At 33.0% G+C, this 18,839-nt stretch overlaps 1 protein-coding gene across 2 annotated transcripts in view; it reads right to left on the bottom strand.

Annotated features, from left to right (window-relative positions):
- LOC148956866 (uncharacterized) overlaps positions 1–18,018 on the bottom strand; it is a 159,013-nt gene extending 140,995 nt beyond the window's left edge. For both annotated transcript variants that reach the window (XM_089087625.1, XM_089087617.1), the window contains exons 1-2: positions 17,916–18,018; positions 12,555–12,680 (exon numbers count right to left, since the gene is read on the bottom strand). In XM_089087625.1, the coding sequence (XP_088943751.1) occupies positions 12,555–12,648 (94 nt within the window). In that variant the 5' untranslated portion in view covers positions 12,649–12,680; positions 17,916–18,018. The remainder of the gene's footprint in view (positions 1–12,554; positions 12,681–17,915) is intronic.
- Positions 18,019–18,839: the final 821 nt, after the last annotated feature.

Here is an 18,839-nt window from a genome sequence, read left to right as displayed (position 1 = left end):
CTTATTCACAAAAAGGAAAAATAATGCAGGAAGAATTTTACCACAACAGTGGGTGTTTGGTGGATTGTGCAGGAAACTGGTGGCAGGTTTTTAGTGGAAATCCCCACCCAAAAATCAGAAACTTTACTGGAACAAATTCAGCTACAAATTGAGCCAGGTTCAACAATTGTTTCCAATTGTTGGAGAGGCTAAAACACAGCTGATCTGAAGAAATTAGGGCTCTGATGTTCTGATGCACCAGAAACTGGTGCATCAACTCAACAAGTAGAAAGAATGTGGGGTTCTGCAAAGTGGAAGAATAAATGGCACCAAGGTACAGGCTGCCACAGTTTGAAATCATACCTAGTGGAGTATGTTTGGTGTGCAGAGGTGAGGTCAGAAGGCACAGATCCTTTTCGATTCAATTTTTAATGATACCTATATGTTCTGGGCAGCCTGTATTCTATAAGTTTCTTCAGTAGTTTCCATAATTTTGTTAATAAAGTATTATATATTCATCATATTTTGGTATATTTCAATAGGATTAACCATAGATTTATAATTTAAAATAGATACCAGATCTTGTACAAAACTGCTAGCTAAATCTGAGCACACCAAAAACAACCAGGTACATATACATGGCAGTGGCTGTGGTGATAATCTTCTTTGAAAAGTGCAGTGGCAATTACCTTAAATTGCAGCTAGGAGTAATCAAAGGATTTCTCCTTGTAGAGCTCTGGAATGATGACTAGGTATATACAAGAATCACTGGTGACCAGGTGCTGCTCCATCTTTGATAGCATCCCAATTGAATTTACACTCTTTGGAGGACCACTCTGCATTTAGCCTTCTTTTAAAAACATCAACAAATTCAGCAGTAACAGTTTCATTAGATAATTTGTTCCAATTGTTGACAATATGTGTTGAGAAGAATTGATTGCAGACACTAGATGTTGTAGACTGCTTGACAAGTTTCAGTTGATGACCTCTAGTTCTTGAATTGGTACTAATAGTAGGGAATAATGCTGGTAGAATGTTAGCCCTCAATAACTTAAAGGCTAAAATGGCATCCCCTCTATTTTGTCCTGTATACAAGTGTAGGGAGATTCAACTTTGATAGTCTTACAGGATAGGAAAGCTCTTGCATGCCAGATATCACTTCAGTGGCACGTCTCTGCACATCTTCAAGAACTTTCATATCTTTTTTAAAATATGGAAAGGCAAGTGACATTCCAACTTCAAGCTTAGGATCCACAAGTCCCTTATAAAGAAGACTGATGACTTTAGAAGAACAAGTGGAAATGGTACACTTAATCAAACCCAAGGTTGAACTAGCCTTAGCAGCAGACCTCTTACCATGTGTGCTGAATTTTAATTCATTGTCAATAGTGACACCAAGATCTTGCTCATTATTTACAGAGGAGAGTGGGATAGGCAATAGTAGTAATTTTTGCAGACTAAAGGAAATACACAGGCTTTAACAAAAATATTTAAGGAGAATGGTAAACCTTCATTCACAAAAGGGGGAGCAGGTAGTCTGTATGTTTTTTTCTGATAAATCACTTTTATATTGCTAAACATTGACCTTATTATTGTGTATCTGTGGTATATAATTAAATTAAAAAAACAAGTTTTTTCAACTGAAAGTAAGAACCAACATCCAAGCTTAAAACAAACATAAATCATTATTTACATGAAGGGGGTTGCTCCTGCCTCAATACCTCTTTCTTCATGCTGAATTTTGCCTTTTTAGAATGTTTGAAAAGGGTTATTATTCTAATTAGACAGCCCTTGTATTTTAGGAATAGTTTTCAAAGAATTGGGACAAAAAGACAAACTTTAGCATAAATAGCAAGGTATTGAGGAGGGGCCACCTCCCTCATATATGTATTTTTTGTTTGTTTTAAGTTTTAATGTTCCTCCTTACTTTCAGTTAAAAAAAACTTGTTTTATTTTTTTAATTTAATTACTTATTGTCATGAAATAATGGCAGGAAATCAGGCTCTTTCTCCATGGAAAGTTGTTCCCAGGTTTAATAGCCCCCCCCCCCCTGCCAAGAAATGTTTTGTGGACAATTCTAGGTAATAAAAAAAAAATTGTAGCACACTTTCATTTGAAAGAACTTCTGTTTGTTTTTAAAATCATTCAGTAAATCACCTTTTGCAGAAACGTTTTACTGTAAATATCCCACACCCTAATTTAAAGTTGATCCTGCAGAAAATTCCCCCTGGAGAATTTTTCCTGTGTAAATCGCCCTATGGAAAAATACTCCAGACAATTCCAACCTGGTAAAAATTTCCCCTCAGACAATTCCCCTTAACATCTCCATATCTTAAATAATATCAGAAAGAAGCATTATAGAAAAAAACATACCTGTGGAAGTGCAAATTAGGCTTGACATCAAGTCTTTTCTTGCAATATGATATAACCATCCTCAATGAAATTAAGCTTCAAAATTAATGCATGTACTGGAGGCAAAGAAGAAAAGGCACAAGGAACTCACAAAATCCTATGTGTTTTAGTGTCTATTTGATAATATGGTAAAATTCTGCCTTAGCTACTTTTGGCTATCTTGGAAAGTAGTTAGGTTAGGAAAATGAGACTTTCAGGGATGGGTCTACAGGCTAAAGTATGGGTAAATTTTTACCAAATCATATTATTGACTTGCAAATAAAGTGAATATACCATTTGGTGCCTTTTTTATGCTCTTTCCGAATGTAATAATCATTTTTGTCAGAAATGATTTTTAACCCCACCCCTACATACCAATTCCGGTGCTATATTTGTACCGTAGGGGGGTGGGGTGAGTTTTAAACTTACCTCCCATTTACAAAACAAATAAAATTTGCCCCCCCCCCCCACTGTGCAAAGATATACCCTGAATTGGTATATATAGGGGTGGGGGTAAAATTCATTTCTGACAAAAATGATTATTACATTTGAAAAGACCATAAAAAAGGCATCAAGTGGTATATTCACTTTATTTGTAAGTCAATAGTATGATTTGGTAAAAATTTACCAAAGTATGTCCTTGGAAGGTATTTTGAAATATCTACCTCTACTCCTTCTCTCTCTAGTGGGTCCTGAAATCTGCCTACTTGACAGGTCTATACCTATTGAAATTTTGACAAAACAACATTTTGCTTTAATTTTCAGTAATCTATTTCCTTTTCTCTGGCTTTAGTTCTGAAAATCCAATTACTGTTAGCCTATTCAAGAAGAATTTTAAGTCATATCAATGTTTTTTTTTCAAAATTTAGGAAATGTTTTTGTATATCTTTAGAACCTTATAAATTAGGATTGAGCAAAGTTGTGAAGCTGAAAACAATTTTGTTGTACTTCATTAAAGCAGAAGATCTATTTTGCAAGGTTTCACTTTTATAACACAATTTTAAAGGTCATCAAAGGTCAGGACCCTCTAGAGGGAGAAGGAGTGGTGGTAGGTACTTCAAAATACCTTGCTGGGACATACTTTAGCCTGTAGACCCATTAATTGAAAGTTTCAATTTCCTAACCTAACCCCTTTCCAAGATAGTCAAGGGTAGCTAAAGTAGAATTTTACCAATAATATTTCTACGGGATTAGCCCAACTTCACTTCTTGAGTGGGGTTGCTACAACAGATAAGTAGCCTACCTTCTTTTTGTATAGCCTAAAAGCCTGGGCTTAAATTAAAAAATAATACTTGTGGTCGATTCTTTTCAGTATTTTTTCAAGAATAAGGAGCTAAAACACTACAGCCTACTAAAAAGTATCATAGCCTATTTAAAATTAAGAAACTTATAGCCTAGCCTATTGTATTTTTCCGTTTGAAGCATCAGTTTTATTTCATAAGCAAGTTGAAGGATAAAATCTAAGAAGATTAAGCCGGTTGAATATGATAGATAAAACGGATGATCATGATTCTACCTTCAATTTTTATTAACTGAATAAATACTCACGTCTATGCATTTTTAGAGTTTAAAATTTTATGCTTTCCAATCAGTGTTGCCGCCACAAAAAGCATCACGTTTATTGGATCTCCGACAGCTCCAGTCACAAAGTAACAACATAATATTTATAAAAAAGACCTTTTATGGGTTTGCAATTAGACATGCCAGTGAAAATTTTGCATGTGGTAAATCTTCAGATATTGTTTTTATTCTTTTTCATCTTTCATGAAACTAGAATGTGCTAACGATTTAGCATTCTTGGGTTTCCAGGGCCTTCCCAACAATTCGCACTTTGTTTTGTCGTCAATTTAATGGGTTGCACTATTACATATTCCTATATTATTTTCAGATAAAGATTCTAGGGAAGGAAGTAAAACGGATGAGATAGCCTCGACAGTTTTAACCCAACAAGGGACGATTTCTTTGGAGTTTACATTGCTTGAAAACAGATTGACTACGTCGAAATTATCTCATTTCCCTCTGTGGGATATTAAAATCACATAACTGCAGGGTGTTTATTGGAGACCCGGTGACTGACCAGGTACCCTTGTTTATTCACTTTGACAAGACCAAACTGAGTAGCCAAGACAAAAAGCATTGAAAAAAATGTCTGACGTAAGGATAAACAAGAACAAAGAAATACGCAGCTAAAATATTTGCGGAAACGATATTTACAACGAACCAAAAACGAAATTAAAGAACAAAGAATGTATGTGGTTAAAAGATAAGTGGCAGCGAAAATTACAACGAGTCAGAAACGAAAGTGAAAAACTAAAAATGTGGCTACAAGTCATGCGACAACAAGAATTCGGAACGAATCAAAAATGTAAGTGAAGAACAAAAATTGTAGGGCTAAAAATATGCAACAGGTAGAACAAAGAAACATATGGTTAGAAAATAAGTGGCAGCGCAAATTAAAAATGACAGCAAAAATCAGAACGTGACAAAAATTAAAATGAAGAACAAAAAGCTGTTCAGCATGAATAATTACTTACCCCAGGGTAATATATTGAGACCTCTGCTTTTCATTCTTTGCATAAATAACATGGAAGATAACCTTGCGAGCCCACTGCATCACTTGCCGATGATACCACAACACATTTAGTCATCCCAAAACATGACGACCCACTCAAAGCCTCCCTGCTGCTACACACAGATCTTTAGGAAATTGAAAAGTGGTCTGATGCTTCAATGGTCGGGTTCAATGCATCGGAAACAAAAGAGCTGGTGATGCCCCGCTCAAAATTATCACGCATATACCCCTTTTCATCTTCTTGATCGAAGCTATAGTAAAAGTCACGAGCTTCGTCTCCTTGGAATCCACTTCTCAACACATATCTCTTGGAACACCCACCTTGATCGGGCAAGAATATCTTGCACAAGAAAGCTGGGGATAATCCTTTGCTGCAAAAACCTTCTACCGCAAAACTAGATCATCCCACTTCACAAGTCTTGCATCAGACCCATTACCGAGCATAGATGCTCACTGCATGCTGTTGCTCCAAAAATGTCAATGCCACTACTTCAAAGCATCCAAAATAGGTTTGATAGGGCAGGTCTTCTTGTTCTCTACAAGTACTTAAATTAAACCCCTTCTCTAGGGCTGTCTCGTATTGTGCCTCAAATTTTCCGACCCACAAGACAGACGTGAAATCACACAGCTCGGCCCAATTGCCTTAAGGCTGGCATGCCGGGGGCAGAGTACTTGAAGAACAGCTTCATCCGACATTATACTTGGATCTGCAATGATCATCCTGAGGAAGTTTACGCAAAATTTTCTCTGTTGAATTTTTCAATAGAAGATTCATTAATATTCTAAAAATACCAATAAAAGACTAGCGGCAAATCCAATATTTTATTGCACCTGGTTTCACGAATTTAGAATTAAGAAGTATGCATATGGGCCCTTCTGGTTAGTTCAACTTCACCCTCAACGTGCCTTGTAATTTTCATTAATACTTTTCATCTATTCCTGAGAAATTGCTGATACAAACTTTTGACAATCTGCATCACAAAGTTTGTTTTAATGTAGTTCATCAATCCCCTGAACATTCCCTAAGAACATGCCTTAATGCCCTTAGCCTTTTTTGAAACCCAAGATCAAGTATTGGCCTCATTTCCAATAACAAATCGTACATATAAACAATGGGCAAATTGTATAATTTACAACCTTTGCTACAAGGGCTGTGGGGACCATCCCCAAAGGCATAGCTATAGGGCATTTGATCTATGGTAAACCAAATACTGATGCCAAATATTCAAGGAGAATTTTCAAGCCTTCAAGGTAGGCTAATGCAAAAAATAATCTGAAGAAATGAGAATTATCAAATGGATTTGTTTTACTTCTTAAGTTGTATTGAAAAAAAATATAGCGCTGTTTTGTTCCATTGCCTGTCTTATTTATATTGAAGGTATTTTTTTTTACTGAGAATCTTACAGTAAAGAATTTTAAAAATCAACTTTTAACAAACGTGTTTAATTTTTACAAGACTTTATTCAGTAGAAATATTATTCATACTCTTTTTAGTTATGTTGGTTGTTAGAAATTTTTTTCAGGCTATCCAGCTATACGCGTTCCACTTCCACAGCCTGGTTGAGAGGACTTGACAGCCTTGAGCTTATTTTAGGAGTTTATTTTATAATTCCCATGATGATGTTTTTCCACATTGTGTGGCATATCAGCTGGAGAGAAATTCGAAAAGATCGGCTCTACCAGAAGGCTAATGAAAAAAACGATGAATTGATTGTATCGAAGTATCATATTGCAGTCCAATGTTGGGCTACACACAATTACCACGTTGGAGGTTATATTCAATTTTTCGTTTTAAATAAAGATATTAAAACATATATCACATTCCACTATCTGTTGTAAACCCAATAAAAATATAAAAAAATGGAATTCTTCAGATTTTAATGAAACACAGCTTAGGTATATGTATACAGTCATGAATGATCGTATCAGAAATGGGACAAATCACAGTGCCACCGGCGGACGGTGGTCCACTGGGGAACTAGCGTTGGAGTATTGATTATTCATTGCGTATATAGCAGCCGTTGATAAAAATTCGTCGCGAGAAGGAGGAGCCAAGAAAAGAAACGTACAGGACATGCTGTGTCCCAAAACTCTTTAATGGGGAAGGTGGGAACGCTCATTGCTGTATAGACACCTATGCTGTGTTAATGAGACGACAACTAATGCTTTGAAGGGCTCTAGTAGTTTCCCAACCTGTTCAGATTTTAACACAAGGAAGAGAATTTGAGGCTAGGATTACAACATGACATTAGGCTATTTAATGGAGTACTACCATGTAGTGCATTATCTACGGTTTATTTTCTCTTGCTATTCCTAAGCACTTTTGTTTTATTTCTTTTTTGTTTGATCTCAACAACTTTCTGGTTTAAAAATAAAACCCAAGAGAAGAGTGTGATTAAAGATGAAAATTCATGATTCAATGTTGTATTGAAGATACTAAAAAAGTATATTACCTTGTCTATTTAATTACATAAAGCAAAACATCCGAAAGTATACAATTAAAACAAATAGATAAAAGAAATAAATTTATTCTATTAAACTCAAAGACAAAATGACGGTATATTATCACCGGTATATACATGAGTTCCCTACTTACTTGCAAAGAAATATGATGAAACCCTGAAACAACAGGAGCAAATTAAGACACACACTGATAAGAAATATACTGAAAAGTAATCTTAATGGCTGTAATAATAAAACAAGAATAAGTATTTCATTAAAAAGATTTGTTTCATACAAAAAGTGACAATAATTGCTTAAATTTTATGCTGCGTGGAGAACGGACCAGTAACTTCGAAAATTCTATGTCTTAAATTTGCGAAATAAATTTGCAGATTGTCTCTGACCAAATTATATCGTCAAGTTCAAAAATAGAAGTAACTATGCGTATTTACATATTTATTATCCTGTTTAGATAAGGCTAAATTTTCGTGAATGGATAGGATGTTAGTATTTCCATTTCAAAAAGAATACGTATTCATTCAGATTTAATGGATGGGGAAGAATATTTCTCCTAATAGGCGGTCAAAGAATACTTGTATCAAAATCCATCGAGGGATCGCAGGTCTTTTTACCTTTGTAAAGAAAAATTATATGAAATACACAAAAACTATGCCATATCTGTTTGCAATCATCATGTTTGCAAATTTTTGCAATCACCATTCCTCCCCTCCCATTGGCAAAAAATCTGACCCCTTCGAGAGCCTTTGTTTGGCCAATAAGTTAAAAAAAAATATTACCTAATGGAACTCAGCTAATGGGTCACTGCACATGAGCAACAAATATGAAACAGCAATTAGAAATTTTCAAGATGTCTGCTTTAGACCAAACCCCGATTACAGTTGTTTTTTTTCTGTTTTTTTTTTATCCCACAAAATTTGTTGTTTGAATAACAAAAATCCATATGACTTTTCTAGAATTCTGGTCGAATTTTATGTAAATTGTCTTTTTTAACAAAAAACTTCTAAGAGCAAACTTTTTTTATATAAAAACATTGATTTTATGGGTATTATTATGCTTTGGCGTGTTTTTGTACAAAAGACAATTTTTCTGGTAGCCTAGCTGCATAAAACCGTTTGAATTCGAAATCATATGATATCCAAAGATACATCAGAGAAGGCAATTGATTTAATTTTTTTAAATCTTCGCTGTTTTTTTAGTAATAAAAACTAAAAAAACAACTAGCTTTTACTACGCTTTGATACAACAAAAAAAAAAGAAACCACTACCAGACACAAAAGAGCGCTAACCCCCTTCAAAAGCCTGAGTATTCTAAATATCCTCAAAAAAGTTTCCATGCTCCTGAATATTCAAATCGCTTTTCCAAGAGGGAGTATTTTCGTCCAGCTTTTCTTCCTCCTCCTGGAAAATAGCCATTATCTGAACATTACCAGGGAAAATAGCCATTTCTTAAACATTACCAGGCATCAAGTTTATATCTAAACATGTAGTGTAAATCGAACAAAATCTCATACTAAAAAACGATTTTGCACATCTAAAATTTTAGTTTTTTACAATAAAATGGCACCACATAGAGAACTAAAAAACCCGTTAATGTATACATACATACATACATACATACATATATATATATATATATATATATATATATATATATATATATATATATATATATATATATATATATATATATATATATATATATATATATATATATATATATATATATATATATATATATATATATATATATATATATATATATATATATATATATATATATATATTTTATATATATATATATATATATATATATATATATATATATATATATATATATATATATATATATATATATATATATATATATATATATATATATATATATATATATATATATATATATATATTTATATAGTGATCTTCTATAGATGATTAAAAAAATATATATATGTATGAGGTAAAGACTCCGTAATAGCAAAAATAAACTTAAGAATATAGACCTGTACATCTTGTTTACTTTAATATTGTTCCGGTTCAATCCTCCATTTTATATAGTGTATTCGTGAATTTTAACTTCAGAGGGGGGGGGCAGAGGATTCTCGAAGAAATTACAAAGATTTGGCTTTACTTTTGTTATATTTGATCAAATTAAAAATGATAAGCCACAATTCAAGATACGTGAAACAGTGACAGCTTGCACAGTGACCTTTATTTTGTTTATAATTTATTTATTAATTTTATTTTATAACTACCTTTATTGCACTTGAATACACTAAATGTAATTTTTCAAGATATGACTCCGTAATAGCAAAAATATACTTAAGAATATAGACCTGTACATCTTGTTTACTTAAATATACTTCCAGTTCAATTCTCCGTTTTATATAGTGTGGTCGTGAATTTAACTTCAGATGGGGGGAGGGGGTCAGAGGGTTCTCGAAGAAATTACAAAGATTTGGCTTTACTTTTGTTATATTTGATCAAATTAAAAATGATAAGCCACAATTCAAGATAAGTGAAGCAGTGGCAGCTTGCACAGTGACTTTTATTTTCTTTATAATTCATTTATTAATTTTAGTTTATAATTACCTTTATTGCACTTGAATAAACTAAATGTAATTTTTCAAGATAAATATTGATTTCTATGAACTAAAAATGCTCGTGCGTTTTACATAATGTAGAGGTTCTCAAGGTGTGGGTCGTAAGCAAGAAAATTAAAAAAATCCACATTGTGTTGGCAGGACAGAAAAAGATATGTGGAGTTTGCGTAATAATAATCGCGTCCTGAATAATGTGTACAATTCGGTATGTTCATACATTACATACGTGCAGCAACAACCAACACGAGCCATTATCTATAAGAGGTTTGTTGTTTTATCCATAAACCACTATTAAGTTTATTTTTATTATGACTGACTATCAAAATCATTTTTTTTATAAGGGGGGTGCACATCTAGGGTTGACCAAATTTGTGGTGAGGTGGCCAGAAAAGCTTGAGAGCCTCTGACATTATGCATTTCAAGTTTTGTGCATTTTATCCAGGGATATACGCAGAGAATTCGGAAATTTCGGGATCCAGTCCCTGTTCTCCAAAATTTCATGTACTTCAACAGTTTTCATTTCTGATGTTCCAGTAGTATTTATATTAATTAATTTATTTATAAATTATAGCAATTATAGTATTTTACAAATTATAGTCTTATATTATTATACTATTTTACAGTATTTATAAATTTATAATAATTCAGTCTTTGCCTTATTTTGTCTTTGTCTGATTGTTCAATTACCAGCTTTAGCATTATTTTCACAGAACAGAAGTTTATTGCGTTGCAGGGGTTTGAAGTCATGCCTGAAAGCGCATGTTGAACAGGACTCAAGTTCAAGACTTCTTACACAGGAGATAGGCACCGCGTCACTTAGCTACGTTGACACGTTCTTTCCAACGCTATATCAAAACCACACCAACACAAGTCTTCCCTTTCATACTAGGAAATCCTGTGCATTATATTTATAGTAAGATATAATAAGTGGCAAAACAACAAAAGAAGTTTTTTGCGTTGTAGGAGTTTGATGTCATACCCGAAAGCACATATCATCGTAGCTCAATGGAACAGTGTCAAACTGGCTATTTACTCCATTGTTTACTCTACAAAAATAACTCGTTTATTCGTTGAAGCATTCATTGATGCAATATCAGATTATTAAGTGCAATATATCAAATTGCTGTGCTGCTTCAGCAGTACTGAATTTTATGCCCATGTTTTATCTTTATTGTTATTGAACGTATTTTTTTTTTGATTTAACGTTATCTAATTTTATGCCTACGTTTTACTTTTTTATCTCCTGATAGATATACAAGCTAACTATTTTAATATTCAGCTGTTTTAACTGTCTATTCATAGTGGTACATGAATATTTCGTATTTTAGTAGGCAATTAATGCGGTTATTTTCATTTTATAATATCTAATTGTATACTTGAATTTTTATAAATAACTTAAGGGTTTACTGAGCTCACTTCTAAATAAACTCACTGTATCAGTGAGCTCATTTCTAGACTTGCAAATTATTTTCACTTTCATAATGTGGTCTAATCAATCAACAAAAGTTTCCTAATGGCACAGGGCTATCACTATGCATGCTAAATGGACAATTTTTCATTCTTCTTCTTCTCCCATCGATGGTAAATGGAAAAAAAATATAAATGAAAAAAATATAAATGAAAATATAAATATAAATGAAAAATAAATGAAAAAATATCCAAACTGGGCTGTCACGCAATTGGATTCTTTTTTTACACTAACCGTTTCGAACTATCTTAAAACACCAAAGACAGTGAAAATGAAATTTTACATCAAACTTACGCAACCATTTAATCTTTAAAAATTAGGAAAAATTGGGAAGTCCATTCCTACTTAAAAAGAATTTCATTTCCAGTTACGGTAAATTAAAAAAAAAGAAACGCATGTGAAAACTCTGCAAAAAAAGCTAAAAACATACGAAAACAAACGGCAAAAGAAGAAGTAGCTTTCTTTAGAAAGGGTAGTTACCTTTGGAAATCAATAGACTAGTAATGTTTCGATGTATGCAGGGAAAAAGCATTTTCAAGTTTAACTTAATAGCTCTGCTTATTTCTTTTCACGGTTAAAAGTGGCAATGCTAAGGGAAATTTGGAACTGCCCTAAAACCTTCATAACTGTGAAGCAACCAAAATAAAAATCTAAAAAAATTGCAGTTTTCAGGTATGAAAAGCACTAAGATCGATCAAGTGGGGGGGGTATTTAAATGTATTTGGTACTTTACAGATCATTCGCTGTTAGATTTACGAGTGATAACCTTATTTCTCCAAAATGTTACAGATAAAACATAATTTCATCTTTAATTAAAAAATAATTAAAAGTTGGTAAAATCTCATCATTTACCAGTGGTTTATATTTAATTATTTCATTTTCTCTTTGCTGTTATACAAATTTAGTACCGAAGAGTGACGGTAGATGGTAAATAACGTTAATTTTGTTTAAATCTTTCATTAGATTATTATCTTTTATCAATTTACTTTCATTCAATTTTATTCAATTTAATTTTACTTATTATTATTCAATTTTATTCTTCATCCAATATACTGTCTTAATAAAAAATTATTTAACTCACCTGCTATAGGTCCTCCAGCTGTAGCCGCTATGCCTGAGAATAACAGCAGAAGACCAAAAGCATTTGTCAGTTTTTCTAACCCAAGTAGCTCCATTAAAAGGATCGAACGTAAAGAAGCAAATGCAGCTGAAAAAAGATTATAGGTTTAGATTAAAAGATTATAGATTAGATTACAGATTAAAATATTATGGATTAGAAGGTATAAAAAAGATAGAAACAATATAATATACTTGCCAATTACGTACCATCTTTATAACAAAATATACTCGCTTGCCTTAGAGCTTCAGGCATAAAAAGAAGCAAATATTTACTCTCTTGTAGGCCTATGAAAACCAACTAACTCTGACCATGGAAGTACTCCAGAGAAATCGTTACTTGTTGTACAATATCATGCGATAGTCTTCATATTAGTGAGAAGCTGAGTGTTACGAAAACATATCAATGAATTTACCGATTATTTTAAGATACTGCTAATAATACAAAAACGAAAATGACGCAAAAAAACAAAATATAGATATTCATAATATCTTTTTTCCAAAGTTGGTCATCATCGATGTCAGCGCATGAAAAATTCATGTAGTTTTAGATAAAAGAATAAACTCCTCAAAAGGGGAGTGCAATATTTATACAAATTACGGAACAGAATTCAACATGGATGAGAGCCTAAAGTCACTATCTACAAAATGTAGAATGTACCATTTTTCTTTTGAACTGAATGAATATTCAAACAGTTATAGATTTAACTCCTGATCTCCCTTAGCACACTCTCCCCCACCCACACAAAGACTCACCAGCCCTCCTTTGTAATGACTGACGTGCAATTATATGCCCTTGTAAATAATTTTACGAAGCCTCAAATAAATCAATTAGTTAAATGAAGCTTTGAAATAAGTTTCTATACTAACCGTTTATTTTATATGGACTCTTTATGTGTTTGGGGATGGATGTACCAGCGTCCAGTATTCCTACCTCTGAAACTGGATCCCCTAAAGTCCTTCATTTCACTGAGTCAGCTAGCCAACACATTATTATTAAGTAACAAGGTTTACTGTTTTAAGTCCATTCTTAAAAGTTACTCGTTCTGCCATCTTATTTTTCGTCGAGTCAAGTAATTTAGTTAAATATCAGTTTCTTTTTACTCGCAAATTTGAGTTCTAAAGTTACGCATAATCTGGTCAAAGAACCTGATAGGAATATTTCCTATTGGCTTTTGATTGATTGTCAATATTTCAAACATTTTTTCTTGTTACTTCTCTTTTTGTCTGCCTTTATGCATCTTTTTGTCTTCTTCATGGATCTTCAATATAGTTCCTCTTTTTACTAAATAGATGGTCCATTTTCACAGGTAATGTGACATTTCAGTCAGTTCCAGAAAAGAAACCCAAGAGGGTTTAGTTTGTACAGAGATAAGTATGCTGGGTGTCATCCAAGAGTAGCTTTTCGAAAAAAAAAATTATAGAAATTTATGAGTGATGACTCGGATAATTTCAGTTTGTTGTAACTAGCAGGAATAAATAGGATAAAATGTCCCTAAAAATAGAACTCTAGATTTCTTGTCAGTAATAGAAGCCACTCCTGTAATAAACGGCGGTCCCAAGTTGTTTCAAGATAAGGTTTTGCTATTGATACCCCCCCCCCCAAAAAAAAAAGTATGAGGCAGCTGATTGTGCGCAGCAATTACGTAGCAAGAGCTGTGGCATTTCATTGCGTCGCTTCTTTTTTTTAGCTGTTCTGTAAACATAAGGGCTAAAAGCTTTTCTTCTCTTTATATTGAATAAGAATCATCTCTCTTGGGGATAAAAAGTAGGAAGTATACGATTGGGATTTAATAGGCTCATAGAGTTTATCTGACCCTGTAAAAAATAGATTACCTTTCTCCATTTCTTAGATTACCTTTAAATTTCTATGATTGAAAATCTGTCCTGGGGTATTTACGGGTCAACTATTGCAATCAGTAGTTTTAGACTAGCAAGTGAAGGAACTGCATAATTTTTTTGTTCCAAAAAAGCTATCTTTTCAATTCAGTTTATCTTCAGTTGAAGCAACTGGACTGGTAAGTCAGTAAATTCATCACTATCATCAACCAGTTCAATTGCTTGCATTAAATTCCATAGGTAGTCTTAGGCCAGAAAACACACATGATGTGTATAAGAAAAGATCTGTCAGGCTTAAATACTTCGATGCACATGGTTTCTTGTATCAGAGTTTTCTTTCAACAGCTGTGATGGCATTAGTGATTTGTTTAAAATAATGTTTCTTTGTGATGTTAGATAAAAGTTTACATTGAGCTCTTTGAAGTTCATATACCTAGTTAACAAGATACTATACCCATATTTCTGGAACGAATTAAAAGACGGAATGAATCCTGATTATTTTTTATTAGGTTATTATGAAATGATGAATGTTCCCAGCCATAAAGAGCTTCAAATACGTATGAAGTGCTTCTTTAGTCAGCAAGCCAAGGTCGTAAACAGACACCTTGTTACCCCTTTTATTCTAGAAGCAGCAAGTGGGAATTTAAAAGAGGGTCTACTTAAGACAATGAACGGTGCTGATCTTTGGCTGCAACAGATTATTCATTGAACAGCGATGACCTGACTTGCTTGACTTGACTTAACGCTCTTGCTCAGCAGGGTCGCCAGCGTAGAGGGAACTAGCTGACATTACCGGCAGTCTTCTCCAGGTGGTCCTATCCCAACCTAGTGATGGGGCCTCGTTTGGGTTGATATTGCGGTTGAGGTGTCGTTGGTTTATTACATCAGCCCACCTGGTGCGCGGTCTCCCACTAGGACGTCACCAGCCATTTTCCGAGGAGTTGAAATCCGTGATGATCGTTGCAGGAGTGCTTGGCGGGAGGCGGAGTGGGCGGCCATACGACTTCAGGGAACAGGCTTCTGCTTACGTCGAGAGATTTGCCAGCTTGAAGGTCGTCAGGATCTCAGCGTTGCGGATCTGGTCATACCATTTGAAACCTTCTATTCAACGCAGGTGTCTAGTTTAAACGGCATTCACTTTTCGTAGCTGTGTCTGAGTTATCCGCCACGTAGGAGAAGAATACAACATGATGCTTGAGACTGTGGTGTTGTAAATTCGAGCTTTGATTTGGCAACTAATTTGTGGTTTGAGGAAGACTGCCCTCAGGAGTCGTCTAAATATAGAGTTTGCCTTGGTTCATCTGGCAGAGATTTTGGCGTCAAGTGTGCTATTTCTGGATATAATTGATCCGAGATATGTGAACTGCTTTACCAAGTTGACAGCTTGCCGGTTAATTTCAACAATTAAGGGTGACGTTGGCGGTCTTATCTATGGGAATTATCTTTGTTTTCTTTCAATTAATTTGCAGCTCTACTCAAGAGGCTGTGGAGGAGGGTGTCTCGAGTGCGGACTTAAGTTGATCAAGATTGTCATTAAGGACAGCTACATCGTCTGCGACGATGTAGTTGTCTCTTAATATAATATATGCATAATATATATATATATATATTATATATATATTATAGTAATATATATATATATTATTTTGTATGTACTAGAGAGGCGGGTTGACACATTTTGCTTCTTATATTACACATTGATGTATTTATTTCTTCCCATCAAGTGATAAATTCCTTAATTAAAAAAAAAATGTAAAAAAAATTAAAGTTTTTCTCTGAAAGAAGAGTTTACGATAAAACCTAAATGCTCCTTGGACGGAAATATAGACGAAACCTTTGGCATGACTTACCAAATAGAGTGAATTTAGTTTTGCTAGTTTTTTTTTTCTCGATTTCATTTCATTTAGTTAAATTAAAATATCCAGAGTTCTAATTAAACTAAAAATTTAATCATTTCGATAATTGTTTTAAGTATACTTTTACATTAATTTTCTTTACAAATTTTCATATATATATCTTAGCCTACATCTATATTAAAACTTCATTTTTGCCATTTTTTTCAAGTTTTAAACTCTTTTTAATGTTCCAACAGAATTTTATTTACTTTAAAAGTAACTTACGGAGTTACTATTCATTGAGAGATTTTCTGTCCTGCTTCTTCTACAAATATCCGGTAATGGCTAATTGGCAATGTAAATTCTGTTAACCTTTATCAATAAAGTCTTTTGTATTTACAGAAGCCATTAGACGGGCAAAAAAGGGTTTTTGACGATCAAATTGCTAATGTGCAGATTTTAGTCGATATGAAATATGGAGGATAAAATATTGGGACTATTCAAAACAGGTTTGGCCATGGTTGTATTCGGAATTTTTTTAAGGAGGTGGTATAAAAGGTTTTTTTCTTTGGGAGGGGGTTCAAAAAACTTTGAAAAACGCATCAAAAATGTGTTTATATTCCTTTTTGTTACGTTTTTAAGAGTTGGATAAACATTTCGGGGATGGGGGTCAACCCCCCTAAACTCCCTCACCCTCCTCTTGGAAACTTTCCGTCCCTAAACTCTCTCTCCCCTCCTCTTGGATACGGCCGTTGAATATTTCTGATGAAACCGCCCTTTTTTTAAAGTCCCCTTGTTCTTGAAGTGTGTCCATGGAGGACTTTTAATCACTAAAAGACATGACCATTAAACTTACAAGGGAATCTTCTTAATATTTTTGGGTAAAAAATAATGAACATGTTACTTATAGAAAGAAGAAAGCGTCTAATTTTCAATAGAAATAATTTTGCTTCTCATGTTAACAGTTTCTCTGAGAGGAGAAAGAGAACAAGGCCTCATTAATCTATTCCCTAGATATTTTTGGTTGGATGGCAAGAAAAATGTAAACTTTAATTAAACGTCTTCATTTGCGCTTGGCAGAGTAAGATGCGGCATAGATCTGAGGATTCCAAAGGGTCATCTCGAACAAACCTATCGATACTAAAATTAGAGAAGCAACGTTAGAGAAGCAACGCTCTAACGTTGCCTGTATTAAAGAGGCACGAACATTCAAGTTTTTTCTTAAGTGAGTCATTTTATTTGGAATGAAGGGTCATAGAACTTATAAAGGAGACTCTAAAAGATTTGAATCGGAATTGATTTGAAGTCGGAAGGTCTAATATTTTTTAATATCCGGCAAAGACACCCAATAAAATTATAAAATTATATATATATATATATACATATATATATATATATATATATATATATATATATATATATATATATATATATATATATATATATATATATATATATATATATATATATATATATATATATATATATATATATATATATATATATATATATATATATATATATATATATATATATATATATATATAAAAAAAAATATATATATATATATATATATATATATATATATGTATATATATATAGTATATATTGTAGAATTAGTATTATACTAATTATATTAACCTTACAATTACCTTCAGATGGTCAGCCAGGGCACCACAACCCACTCGTCCCACCGTATTGGCTATACCTATTACTGAAATCAGCATTGACGCTTCTTCTGGTGTTAGGTCAGGGTTCGATAGCAAGGCTCTATCTGAAAAAAGGAAATAGTCTAGCAAGCTCGGTCTTCAAATTGAAACAGGAAGCAATCGGAGGAATGATCCAAAGCCTTGAATCTCATGAAATTTCTCCGAAAAGACAGGATATTAGCCAATGGGCGTCCATATTTTTTTTATTGAAAAGACCAAGGACCCAAGGACCTGGGTTGGTCCTTGGAATTTACCAACCCACAGATTATATAGTTAGAAATTAAAATATTTAACTTCATTTAATTAAACCTCTTAATAGAGATGCCCTTAGTATAAACAATTTTATCAAGTAGTAACAAGAACAAGAAAGTCGACCATTTCTTTTTCAAAAATCATATTCAGAATTTTCAGAAACTTATCACAAACTTCACAAGCATCATCACCAGCAAATAGGCCAAACACTTTTAGAAAATAACACGGACCAAGCAAATATAGTAAAAAACTTATAGCAAATATAGTAAAACTGTATTTATACTATATTTATATTCTATAACTATATTTACATTCAATAGTTAAATAATAAATATTTATTTGTCATTTTTTTTTATAAAAATGACAAGAAAACTTAGAAAATATTCGAGGGTTCGAAAATAATATTCTATGATGAATTTTTAGTTAACATCATTGAGTCAAAAATCACTAAGTAGAGGAAAACGAAAATTATAAAGCGCGGAATTCGAAAAATTTTATAGCAAAATTTTTATCTGATAAATTTAGAACTAGCTGCTAAGAGCATCCTTTTTAAATATGTTGTTCGCACCGATCCTTTGAATTACAGCAACAAGAAAGCTATTAGTTACTTTGGCA

Source organism: Artemia sp. Qi Xiang Cuo, chromosome 1 (assembly GCF_049724085.1).
Source record: "Artemia sp. Qi Xiang Cuo chromosome 1, ASM4972408v1, whole genome shotgun sequence".
NCBI lineage: Eukaryota > Metazoa > Arthropoda > Branchiopoda > Anostraca > Artemiidae > Artemia > Artemia sp. Qi Xiang Cuo.
This window is presented reverse-complemented; position numbering and strand designations above follow the sequence as displayed.